Raw genomic sequence first — 13,909 nt, 5'->3', positions numbered from 1 at the left:
ACAGAAACAGAAAATAAGAATAACTTATAAAGTAATTATTATATATTTAAGTACTTTCTTATCCATATCATACAACTAGTGCTGAAGAAGTAGACATGGGGGTATATTTACTAAACTGCGGGTTTGAAAAAGTGGAGATGTTGCCTATAGCAAACATTCAGATTCTAGCTGTCATTTTGTAAAATGTACGAAATAAATGACAGCTAGAATCTGATTGGTTGCTATAGGCAACATATCCACTTTTTTAAAACTGCAGCTTGATAAACTTACCTCATGGACTTTTGTTTAAACTGGCATAGTGCAAGTTGTTTCAACAAGGAACTGGTGAAACAGCATTAGGCAAATGGTGCTTCTGTATGCCAAACATTTTTTTTACTTGACTGAAATAAAAATGCTGGTGCATTCTTTTTGCCGAAATTGGGTTATAGCTTTTGTTGTTGTTGTGCTGAATTATAGTTGAAATTGTTTAACTCCGCTAATTTTTCATTGTTAATTATTAAAGTTTATTTTGCATTATTTTTCTTAAAAGTGTTCTGCACTTCATAAAATTTTATTGCATTTATTTGTATGTGCTGCCTAGAAAATTATAAATGTAATTTTGTTACAGTTCTGTGCTTTTAGCAGAGATTTCAGATGATCTATTCAAGTTTGTTTATATGTGTTGCTTTTGATTGTGACACAAACTTGATTTTTTCTGTGTTCTGTTAGGAACAGCAGGTAACTGTTGTTTCCTTTTTGGCTGCTGCAGTGTTGTTTTCAGCTTGGGTGTCATCACCCAAACTCCTCTCACCTGCTGCTCTATCTGACACCTGCCCTGATTGGCTACTACTGGTTTAAATACCTGTCAGCTTCACTCTGCCTTTGCTGGTTACAGCGTTCACACGCATGCTTCTCCGTGCTCCTGGTTCTGTGAACAGTCTGCCAGTTTCCTGATTGATACCCGTTGTGATCTCTGCCTGGATACCGACCTTGCTTGTTTGCTCGTGACCCTGACCTCTGCCTGAATACTGACTTTGCTTGTTGGCTCGTGACCCTGACCTCTGCCCTCTGCCTGGATTCCAACTCTGCCTTTTCGCCTGAGAGATCCCCTCTCTTCCGCAGGATCGTGGTGCTATTCGCTCCATCAGACTCACCTGTGTCAGCAGTGTTTCACAGTACAGATTTACTGCTCAATCTTGCTCCAGCATTTTCCCTGACACTGTGCTGCTCTCTAGCTCCATCTCACTCAGGCCACAGCTAGTACTACACCATCCTCTACTCCACACTGCCAATCTGTTATACTGGTGGAGGTTGGTACTCCATCCTGTTACTACTCAGTGTTCCTGCTTCATCTGGTCCAGGAGTATCTCTCCTCAGCATCCCACTGCCAAGTCCTCTGTGGTGCCTACCTACCGGAGTTGAGTTATCACTACTCGAGAATAAGTCCTGGGGACCGGAGAACATATCTGGTTCTATGGAAAAGGGGGTTGCTATAGGTGAAGCCCTTGTCAACAACAGGTTCTGATAACTAAACACGAAGGGTGATTCATGACAGAAACCAAATTTTTCACCTTCACAAAACCATGTTGGACTGCAAAGGGGTGCAAATTTTGTGCGAACAGATTTAGAGTTGGGAGGGGGGGTTCTATCTCAACTTTAAACTGCAGTGTAAAAATAAAGCTGGCTGGTATTTGTGTGCTATGTTCAGAAACGGGCATAATCTTCCTTTCATGCAAAAAAATAAAATTAAATAAATTATTGCACCCCTTGCTTTGCAGAATGGTTTGTCCAGGTGCAAATTTGCACCCATTAGCTGGAATTAAGTTCCACTTAGGATCATAATGTTTATCATTGTATCACTCATCTTACTGAATAAACCATTTATACTCATGTCAAAGAAAGGTTTTGTTTAAAACCAGTTGCTCAATAAATATCATGGAACAGCATAAATATAATAAGTTATAATTGGAAAGTTGTGACATCATAGATGCAAATAATAAGGACAAATCTTTTGGTTTGCACCTCTTTTAAATAGTCAAATAGCTCCTTGGTGACTCATCCGCATAGCGACTGCATGACTTGGGATATACACTTATTTAGTACTGAATACCGTACCTTTCCTCCTGTTTTATCAGCCAGCTGTCCCAGCTCCGGCAACCGGCAGTCAGTGCCTTCTATAGTCACCACAGAGACCACCACACTGCAAGAACAGACACTCAGCTGGTTTACACTCTGAAGGGATCTGTCTCTAAATCCCCCACTAGTTGGGGCCTCCTGATAAGTCACACATAGGTGACCTTGGTTACAATCTCAGATGGTAAAGTTGTGTAATATAGATGGTTATTTACTAGGGAAAACATAGATGGTGCACTATCAAAATGATGCACAAGTGGGTGCAGCTTGCTAGTCGGTGCAGCCTGTTAGTGGGTGCAGCCTGTTAGTGGGTGCAGCCTGTTAGTGGGTGCACCTTAGTTACCTTATGAGGTTGTAGTTAGATATAGTAAGGATATTTACTATGCAAGTTATTCATAATGGGCCTGATTCATTAAGGATCTTAACTTAAGAAACTTCTTATTTCAGTCTCCTGGACAAAACCATGTTACAATGCAAGGGGTGCAAATTAGTTTTCTGTTTTGCACATAAGTTAAATACTGATTGTTTTTTCATGTAGCACACAAATATCAACTTTACATTTCAGTGTACAAATAAGCTATCAAGTATTTGTGTGTTACATGAAAAAACAGTCAGTATTTAACTTATGTGCAAAACAGAATACTAATTTGCACCCCTTGCATTGTAACATGGTTTTGTCCAGGAGACTGAAATAAGAAGTTTCTCAAGTTAAGATCCTTAATGAATCAGACCCAATGTTACTAAGTCAAAACTTCTTTCTTTTGTTGTTTTCTGACTTGATACATTACAATGTATACAACATTATACAAGTATATTTTTTTCAAAAGTGGAGTTTATTTAAATCTTTTACATATGTGTCTAGAAATTATTTTGTTTTAAACCATTTAAGTAGCCTTCACAATATAATATTTGTCTTGGGCCCTATTTGAACTAACACTGATTCAGAACAGTAACCAGCTCATTGTTGTAATTTACTTTAGGCATCTTGGGTTCTATTCAGTGTTCTAAAAATATGGACCCATGTGGGCGCAACGGCAACGGTCACAAGAGCATTCTAGTCCTGATGTGATTCCTATATACTACTCATACTTGTCCCTTGCTCCTTTCTTGGGACTGTGGCAGCACCAGGATCTTCTGGGAGCGCGGCGCCAGCACTACACTTTCCAACCTTTCTATTAAAATATTGTGTTGTTACCAGGGGCAAACGCAGGATTTGCAGAGGGGGGTTTCACCCCACGCCGCCAGTGGGCGTGACCAGCATGCATGGGGGTGTGGCTATAATTTTAGAGAGTGCTTGGCTGCTCTCCAGCTCTCCCTATCCACTTAATATACATGGGCAATGCTGCATGCACTACTGTTAGGTGCACACAGCTCTCCCTTTTCAAGCAGAGCCGTGTGAAGCGGGGGCAGGGTCCAGCCACTCAATTATACAGTGCCCCAGGCTAGGAGGGGGGGTTTTACTGGCACTAGGAACCCCCCCTTGGTTTGCCTATGGTTACCTAGAATAAAAAGCCTATTAGGCAAAGGCTATCTAACACCTCTCTATCCAACTCTCCTATAACCATTACTGTATTTTGCTGGCATATACATCCCTGCTGGTTCCTCAGCCAGCAACTGATCTATATTGAAAATATGTTTAGCTAACAGACTTCTTTACTGCCACCCAAAAGCACCTCTAGACCCATGTACCTTGATGGCTTCTGCACCAACCCTACCAGATACTATCTTGGCCTCTGCACAATCTGACCATCCAGGTCTCTGCAGCATCCTGGCAGACCTGTGAACCATAGTAGACCCCACGATGCCTATTGGCCCATTTGCTCCTAGTGTCTCTCTTCCCCCCTCCATTTAGAATGTAAGTTCTCAAAGGTAGGGTCCTCTAGCCAGTGCCGTAACTAGACATTTTAGTGCCCTGGGCGAGACAGGGCACTGGCGCCCCCCATCTAAATGGGAGTGACATTTGCCAAGTGGGTGTGGCCAACCTAATGTGGGGGTGTGGCCAGCACTTTACTTAAAGAATTCTGCGGGAAAGTCTCAGTCTAATTCAGTGCCAGGTAGCTGCTGCGCCTCCTTGGGCTTGCGCCCCTGGGCGATGGCACCACCCACACATGCCTAGTTACAGCTCTGCAAAGGGGTCAGAATCTGCATTGATTTGTCAAGAAATTCAGTTTCATGATAATAATAATAATATTTGGCATGTCATCTATTATTAAGTCATAATTATTTTAATCTAGCAATTGTAACATTTAAAGCATTTACCACCCTTAGATGACTTTAATGTATTAGCTTGTATGGCCTCCTGCAACGTTTGATACATTGATTTTCTCATGTGCTTTTCAGCCATTTATTTAATTTGTAGCACCCTGCAGGGCATTCCTTATAAATGCCATTATCAGTAATAACGAATGACCCACAAATTGTAATATACATTTGGATTATTTTACATAATATTTTACATGTGGAGCCAGTCTCATGGTCGAGCTTACCGTGCTTGTTAACAGATACTTTGCAAAACCCAGATTTCGAAATATGATTATTGAACTTCATTAATAAAAAGCAGTTGAGGAGGACAGGGAAATAAGGTTATAATTATTTCTTGCAGCTGTCTATAAACATCTAAACCTAGCAGGGAGCTGAGAGATAGTACCACAATGTCAGATGAAAATCAATTAAAACCACTTTACTAACCATTAGAAAGCATAAGAAAGTCCATAATCATCTTAAGTACTTCTGATATGTCCTTAGGTGTATGCAGACTGACATTCTGGACAATGACTTGGTTGTCCACACAGTGGGCGTGGGGGTGGGGGCGGGGGGAGATATTTTTTCTTCAGCCTCTTGCCTTTCCTCAGTGGAACGCATGTGCGTTCCAATTACAGGAAGTTCGGCATTTGGAACGCAAATGCGTTCCAAATGCCGAACTTCCTGCTTTCGGTGGAACGTATATGCGTTCCACTGCACTGCTTTTGATACCGGGAATATTGCTTGTAGGGGAGCTTGTGGAACCGCGATTCATCTGGGCACAGAGGTTGGTATCGGGCGGCTGCGCTCCCTTGGGCTTGCGCCCTGGGCGGTCGCACCGCCCGCACCGCCGTCGTTACGGCTCTGCTTTTAGCCTATATTTCATGTCTATCCACTCCCTGTCTTCCTCGTTTGTTCCTGCCATGTCTTATGTTGAATTGTTTTCTGTATGCCATGCAATTTGTTCTGCTAATTGCATCCATGCATTTATTATTTTGCCTATCTGTGCCCATGTATGGTTACTGTTCTTTTATATGTCTTTTTTTATATGTGGATGATTTGTTACGCACTCTTTGCTCATAGCTGTCCCTTCATTGTATAACTACGTAGGGTGTATTCATCGATTTACATTTGTAAATGTGTACTCTGCTCATCCCCCTATGTACTGCTCTGCAGACACTTTGTGGTGCCTTATAAATACAATATATTAATAATCTAACCTGTGCTGGAGAGCTAATTCTGCCAGATTGTTGTAATAAAGCTTGGAGGACTGGTAAGTGTACTCTTCTGCAATGTTCTCCAGATTTCCCAGGTCAGTGTTAGCTTTGCCATCCGTGCAGATAATCACCTGGGAAAGAGATCAGACACTTGTTAGAGAACATCTAATGCATACAATACAAATACATCATTGGAAATAAGAGCAATTATTTTTCCTTGGTAAATATATGAATGAAAGATGCTCGTCGTGCATACTGTACTTTTCCCTTTTACCAAATAAACACTCCCAAACTCAACATTCCAAATAAACCTACTGCTTAAGAAGTCAGGGCGACATTGCCCAGTTTCCTGATCAACACAGCCAAGCCCCCAATTGACAGTGGTCACTTCCCAAATGTAAGAGACTGCGCAGCTTTGACAGTAGGAGATCAATACGGTCTGGCAAAACCAGGACTAACAGAATAATCTACTATATGACATGCACATCATCTTTATAATAACCTAGTTAATAACTAAGTTAAGTCTTATGTTAGATGTTAAGCACTGTATACTATATATACGATTTATAAATGAAGGATAGTAATAATAAGAATGCAAACAAATGACATATAATGAATTGAAACATAAGCTAACTATGACCCTCCCCAAACAAGCCTTCATTCTAAGCGGTCTGGTACACTTGATACATATTGTAGCGGAAATACAATTGTAGCTGTAGGGACACATGTTCATGGATACAGGTACAGTGCTAGTTCCTGGCGTTGTAACTGGAGATATTCCATGACATCACTAAAAGCTTTCCTCTGTAACGTAAACTGGTATAAATTACAGAGTATATCATGTTAAACCGAGTTGTATCACATATTACACTCATTGCTTGGTGTCACACCATATTAGGTATTAGGTGTGGATATAGCTGGAGATCATGTCACAAAGTAGTTCTACCAGTGAGAGATGACTTCTTGTTTGGATGTTCCTGTGTCCAGATAATGGAATTTATCACAGGGACCTATGGGCTCTCCTGGAATGTCCGTGAGACTCCTGAGGCAGGTCTCCCAGACTCCCAGGAGAGAAGGCAATTCTCCCACATCCTGTCCGATAGGAGCTTCAATGACACGATTTGCTGTAACTTGCGCCAATTTTGCCCCAAAATGACATGTTCCGCCATGACCCCTACCTCCCCCTCCCTCCCTCCGGGATCTCCCAGAGGCCAACAATACAAAGTTGGTAGGTATTCTATTAACCATGAAAACAGAATAAGCATAGAAGTACATTTGATATTCATTTGTACAGATTAAATAATTACAAAGTATTAATTTATATTCAGTATCCTGAAAGCTGGAGGACACTCCGTAAGAGATGTTAATTCAAAACAGGTTGACTGTATGAACTGTGTTTAATGTAGAGGTGCTTTACGTACAGCAATCCTCCCGCATTAAAACACTGGGATTACATGAGTGCTTGGTAATTACATGTTTGGATAATCTATGGTAGATGAAATTTGTTACAGCTTTTCTTTTATGCCTCAGATGAGTATCTTTTGATTTCCTTTTAGTCGTCCCTAAATACCGTACATCACACATACATGTAATTAAATAAACCACGCAAAGAGGATAACAGTTCATGAATGAATGAACTACTGGGGGTAAATGTATCAATCTGCGGGTTCTTCAACACCCGCATGTTCAGCCTCTTCCGCGATTAAATTTCAAGCGGCGCTGCATTGTAAAGGGTTAACTTCCCTTTACAATGCAGCGCCGCTTGAAATTTATTCGCGGAAGAGGCTGAACACGCGGGTGTTGAAGAACCCGCAGATTGATACATTTACCCCCTGGTGTATGATTGTGGTGTGGATGTAGATTTAAACATCTCACACTTGTTTCCAACTGATGGACAGTTGCCACATTTAGAGGAATTACATGTATAGAATCATTTTCGTGGAATTAGCGTTAATGCTGGCTTAATCTCTAGATGATCAATCATCATCATCATCACCATTTATTTATATAGCGCCACTGATTCCGCAGCGTTGTACAGAGAATTCATTCACATCAGTCCCTGCCCCATTGGAGCTTACAGACTAAATTCCCTAACATACACACAGACACACACAGACAGCGAGAGAGAGAGAGAGAAAGACAGAGACAGAGACTAGGATAAATTTTTGATAGCAGCCAATTAACTTACTAGTATGTTTTTGGAGTGTGGGAGGAAACTGGAGCACCCGGAGGAAACCCATGCAAACACAGATAGAACATACAAACTCCACACAGATAAGGCCATGGTCGGGAATTGAACTCATGACCCCAGCGATGTGAGGCAGAAGTGCTAACCACTTCGCCACCGTGCTGCCCAATGTTTTTAAAGTGGAAACTACCATATTATAGATGGATTTATTCTTCCTGAACACAAATGGAATAAGGATACACACCGCTTTCAGACGATTATTGAGCCAATGAAACGATAAACAACCCTTCGGCCCGATATCACATTAGTGGGTACACTCCAACAATGAACGATTATCATTACAAAGCACATCGTATCGTTTCATTTGATTTTTAAACCGGACTAAAAATCTCGTTCAACAATGGAACAATGTCGTTCCAATCCTGCAGTGTGGATGCACTCACGACCGGCAGTCTCCATAGATCTCTATGGAGTGTGCAGAGTCACAACCTTTTCAGCCGATGGTTATGATACATGAAGAGCAAAGATCTGAAGGTAAATCTTGTAAAATGTTTTTAGTGCGTACACATGAATTGGCTGCTGATCAGGGCTTTTTTTTGTTGTTGTTTTTTTAATCATTGGTAAAATCGTTAAGGATATCGCATCAAGAGAAAATCTGTATAATGTGTACCCAGCCTACGTGATTGGAGAACTGGCTTTTGAAAGAGATTATAGATAATGAGTAAGTCTTAGAATGTGAGTTATTTTGCCTGCAGCAATGTTAGAGTACTAGAAAGAATCCCTGTATCTGTCATCAGATTCTTCTGATTTATTCAGTGGAAGTGAGTCCTGGTTAAAGTACAGATCAAGTATAGGCATTAATTACAACATGCCCTTGTTTAGCAGCCAGTTTGTGATGATAGATGACAATGTAATTGTAGATAATTAATCTACAATTACATTGTGTACATTTTAATTGCCCATATGATATATTACTTTTACATTTACAGCAGTGACCGTTTGGAAAGTACAAGTAACTATTCGTGTTGGCAAGAAGGTTTAAACAATAATGTGGTCTGTTTTTCTTATCATGGTGAGATAAAGACAATGAAGTTGCAGAGTTGGAAGAACATGTGATGGGAAGATTTAAAGTCTTGGAATTGATGTAATTAAGGTACGAGGGGACGAAATTATGAACCTTTCCAAATAATCAGGATTTCATCAATATATCCACCATAGAAAACCAGATTTGCTCCATAGTGTCTTTTGGTCCCCAATGCCCCATGTACGGGTTGGCATAACTAGCTGATAATCCAGTTTCGATGGGCTTCTCGCATATCTGCACAAAGAGTATGAAAAGTATACTTTCCAATATATATGTACTTTGCCTAGATGGTAAATATTCAAATCAAACTGTACTATTAAAAAAAAAACTGTGTATAAGTAGAAAACACTGAGATATCTTTCACATACCCTGTCTAATAATTTCTGTAGCAAGTTACTATCCCACTTTGTGTTAATAATCCTATAGAGCTTAGTGAAACCAGCAAATGTGGACACCTTATATTCTATGTCCTCTACAAGGTCATTACTAAAAAGATCCAAAAAAGACAGAGCCCAATACTGACCCTCCACTAATAACTTTAGCCTAGACAGAATATGTTCCATTTTTGACAACCCTGTGTCTTCTGTCCTTTAACCAGTTTTCTACCCATGTTAATACTTTTGCCCTAGACATAGTACTCTCAGTTTATGTTCCAGACTGCTATATGGAACAGTATCACACACTTTCACTGAATGTGAATATATCATAATTGCACTACCAAGTTCTAGTTTGAATCTAATCTCCCCTTAATTATTAATCATATTTGTTAGGCATGAACCGTCCTTCATAAAACCATGCTAGGAGACTGGAAACTGCTCAGCATTAATATGCAGACGACAGAATACCCTCTACAACCACCTAATAATTGAATCCCCTACCACCAGCACCTGTTTACCATCATCATCATCATCTATTTATATAGCGCCACTAATTCCGCAGCGCTGTATAGAGAACTCACATCAGTCCCTGCCCCATTGGAGCTTACAGTCTAATTTCCCAAACACACACACACAGAGAAAGAGACTAGGGTCAATTTGATATCAGCAAATTAACCTACTGGTATGTTTTTGGAGTGTGGGAGCAAACCGCAGCACCGAGAGGAAACCCATGCAAACACCAGGTGGTTGTTTTTTGATTAACCCTTTGTCACGCAGACTCGTGTGAGTGCTGACCCTGACAAATTGCCGAGTATCAGCAAAAATTGCTCATTAATACATTTACCCCCTGGTATTAATACTCCGTAGCACAACGCTCATATTGTACCAATTAGCTTTAAATAACTAATTTTAGAATAAGTGTTCTCATATAGCTGAAGTAAATCTTGCCCTTAAACACATTGCCGTTTTAAATTTAGCTGTCAAAGTCACTGAATATCTACGATTTACAAACAATACATTTACCCCCTTAATACATTTACCCCCAGGAGTGACTAATAGTGGACTATTTGAAAATAATATTTTAAAATTACTGTACAACAATAAATCACAACCTTTTAAAGAAACTTACAACAAAAACAAGTAACAATATACAATGTTCCCTACTTTCTTACGTAGAACTATGCCCTTATATTAAACTAGAAACCTGACTTGGTTTTTGCACTTCAGATGTTGCCTCAGTTAGAAGTAGAAATGTTCACTGACCCACGTGTTTTTGGTTTTGTTTTGGATCTGGATTAACTTTGTGTTTTGGTTTTAGTTTTGGCAAAGCCGCCCTCGCGTGTTTTGGTTCCCAATTTTCACACAATTTTCCTCTTTTTTCCCCCTACCCTCAATAACATTAATTTCCAGTCATTTCCAGTCAATTTTTGGCAAGTGACAAGAACACTGCTACACCTTCTGTTTCTGTGTGAGCAATGGCACTGAGCAGAGGCTCAGTCTTATCGCCATTAGGGCCGGGGGGTAGGCCGGCCGGCCACCCCCCGGATGCAATATAGCCTTTTTTCACCGGCGGCCGCATCGCGTGTCATGTGATGTGGTCGCCTGTGCGCTCCCCGGGCTGACATCTCCCAGCCCGCGCCTGGCACTGAGCAATGTCACTGGAGACTGGAGAGTGACAAGAACACTGCTACCCCTGTTTCTGTGTGAGCAATGTCACTGAGCAATGTCACTGGAGAATGGAGAGTGACAAGAACACTGCTACCCCTGTTTCTGTGTGAGCAATGGCTCTGGATCTCCTGGGGAGGGAGGTACTTATGGAATCCAAAACCCGCGAGATTCGACAACGCAACAATGATGTTTTGCCTCGATTTAGATCCGAGGACGGGCAGAGATACCAAGCTGGCTCGCGTGCCTACTCGGATCACCTAAGTTCGGGTGGGCTCAGAAAACAGAGCCCAACCATCTCTAGTTAGAAGCCTGTTAATAATTCCAAATAATAATACACATGCAAAACATGTTTTATTATGTCAAAAAAATTCTATAGTGCTTGCTCGTTGAAAATGGCAGTGGTTGGGTTTTCCACATTAAGTGTGGGGGTATTTAGTACAAAGAAGAGGCATCTATTGCTCTTGTCTGGAAGTGTGTACTCATTAAATGCTTCATCTTGCAGCAGGTCATCCATCAATATGTTTCTTATTGACAAATATACACTGTATATAATAAACATCCTGATTTGTTGAACTGAAAGAACCATTGTTGGCTGGTTTTCTGTCTGATCATACTGGATTGAAATAAATTTAGTTTGTCTGCTTCCTACGTACTACAAGGATCAACTATTTTTACCCCATGGCCTGTGTGCCGGTCTACTGCAAATTATGTAACAGTTCAGGATCCTGCACAGTGGTCACACTCACCTTGGATCCTGGTCTCTTGGCGGCCATGGCTATAGAAACCAAAGCCGCAGGCCCCAGTGCTGTCACTCCTCGTTCTTTCAGGCTGTAATTAAACAAAAATATTAAAGGTCATTTCCAATGCTCAGTATGGCAGGTCTGCAACGTAAATGCAACTTTGGAACTGCTGCGTAGCCCATTCTAAGCAATTGTCCTACATTTCCACTGGGGCGTATCGCTTTGGCCACATTTGCAGAGCAGCAGAAGCTTGTGCAATCAGAGGGAGGGGTGAGTGGAATATGGAGCAATGTGCCACAATATGAGATTCATTTTCTGAAGCAATATTATTGTAATTAGATGAATGCACGGAGAGGGCCCTCATTGGAATGAGTGGCCATTTCCATTCCACATATGGACTTAAACACTGCACCAGCTCAGACAAGAGATCATGGGGTAAATTTATCAAACTGCGAGTTTGAAAAAGTGGAGATGGTGCCTATAGCATCCAATCAGATTCTAACTGTCATTTTGTAGAATGTACTAAATAAATGATAACTAGAATCTGATTGGTTGCTATAGGCAACATATCCACTTTTTCAAACCCAGAGTTTAGTAAATATGCCCCCATGTCTTCTTTTATACATGAAGAGTTGGATGCAAAATACACATTTCCGTACTGCGCATGTACCCAAAAAAATAAAAAAAATGCGTACCCAGAATTCCCTATGCTGACTCAGGTGCACCTTACACTTACTACTCTGTTCAATTATAGAAGCGACATGGGGGAGGGAAGGGGCACTTCAACGTAGGGCAAGTACGGTAAGGCGTGTTCACATTACCTATACAGAGGTTGAACCCGTTACAGATAGAAATAATTGAATTTGATCAAATGTATTAATGTAGTTCATTATGGTTAATGGTGAGACCCAACATATATTTAAAAAAGTTCAATCAAGGGGTTTGAGGAATCTTTGGAGATTCAATTAAAGTTTATTTTAAAATTATTTTATTTTTTCATTTTTTTTTAGTATTATGGGCAGGTTCTTACTGCTGTCCATTATACTGGGATAACTGCGGTGTCAAAGTCTCCAATTCCAGAGATCCAAAACTTGTTAATCACCCTGGTCCTCCCAGCCAATGGGGTCTAAGAAGAGCCCCAGCATTTTCACCTCGGAGTTGGTAGCCTATATTCCAATACAGCCTATGAATGCACTATTACCATACTGGTATTATTAGTCTACTAATGTACTATTACTTCTCTGTGGAACAGTTGTTGGCAGTGAATTAACAAACTGCCATGTTATCACCCACAAAATTGGAATGAACAAATATTCAATTGTAACCTATCAGTAGTTTATTTTCATTGTTTAGTTTTCAAAAAAAATATTTTAATATTAAGCAATGGCAGAAGGAGGATGCTGGTGGCAAAGCCAAGATGTGTGTACCATGTACAGGTGGAACAAGTAGAAGAAAGACAGCGGGTTACCAATCAATCTTGGCTTCCAGAACATGTAGAGTCTCCTCTAGTGTCTGTGGAACTGGCTGGTTTTCACCCTGTGATTTCAGATAATCAGGGTCTAGCAGCTCTGAGTCCTCCAGTACCTGTGGCTGAATAGTACCGTCACCATATATCTTCACCTGGTAATAAATCAGAAGGACATACAGAGTGTGCTCTTACAAAACCACCATGAAACGTTCAACATGTCGCCTATAGTAGATGAATAGATCAGTTTACAAACGACAGACGTCTCGGACAGCTAGCCGCTGAAGCTCTGCTAGTTGGGGGATGGAGTTATACGGTATCATTTTGGTTTTGTTCTGAAGATCCTCTTTAGCAGCACATAAATGTACACTGGAATTGATTTATGCAATAAAGTTATTAATATGTCACATTTTTAATCCTTAGACACTTTTGGGCACATGATTAGTATACGTGTTATTTCACCCATGCCGATTTATTTATTTTTAATATAAACATAGCATATATAACATATATAGCATTAGCAGGCTCTGTATTATAGTGTACATACTACATTGCACATAGGTTCAATGTAAGGGTTCTGCACTGCCATCTAGTGTACTAATAAACATTTCTTTTGGACAATATTTGTTAGTTTGGGGGATTCCAGGAATGCGCACACCACCAGCATCACAGGTATATGCTGTTCGTTGCTTTCTATGGTGTATAGTTGACATTGAGGGTCTAAATGATTTTAAAGAGAAGCTATGATGAAAATAAAAATGTATGTTTTGGAGTTATTAAACATCCACATCTAGAACTGTAGAGAAGAACACGTTGA

The 13,909-nt window shown here is 40.5% G+C and overlaps 1 protein-coding gene across 3 annotated transcripts in view; it reads right to left on the bottom strand.

Annotated features, from left to right (window-relative positions):
- LOC142106860 (circularly permutated Ras protein 1-like) overlaps positions 1–13,909 on the bottom strand; it is a 105,337-nt gene that overhangs the window by 16,293 nt on the left and 75,135 nt on the right. For all 3 annotated transcript variants that reach the window (XM_075189898.1, XM_075189896.1, XM_075189897.1), the window contains exons 15-18: positions 13,096–13,247; positions 11,634–11,715; positions 5,574–5,701; positions 2,095–2,179 (exon numbers count right to left, since the gene is read on the bottom strand). In XM_075189898.1, the coding sequence (XP_075045999.1) occupies positions 2,095–2,179; positions 5,574–5,701; positions 11,634–11,715; positions 13,096–13,247 (447 nt within the window). The remainder of the gene's footprint in view (positions 1–2,094; positions 2,180–5,573; positions 5,702–11,633; positions 11,716–13,095; positions 13,248–13,909) is intronic.

The sequence above is a fragment of the Mixophyes fleayi genome, chromosome 11 (assembly GCF_038048845.1).
Source record: "Mixophyes fleayi isolate aMixFle1 chromosome 11, aMixFle1.hap1, whole genome shotgun sequence".
NCBI classification, from domain to species: domain Eukaryota; kingdom Metazoa; phylum Chordata; class Amphibia; order Anura; family Limnodynastidae; genus Mixophyes; species Mixophyes fleayi.
This window is presented reverse-complemented; position numbering and strand designations above follow the sequence as displayed.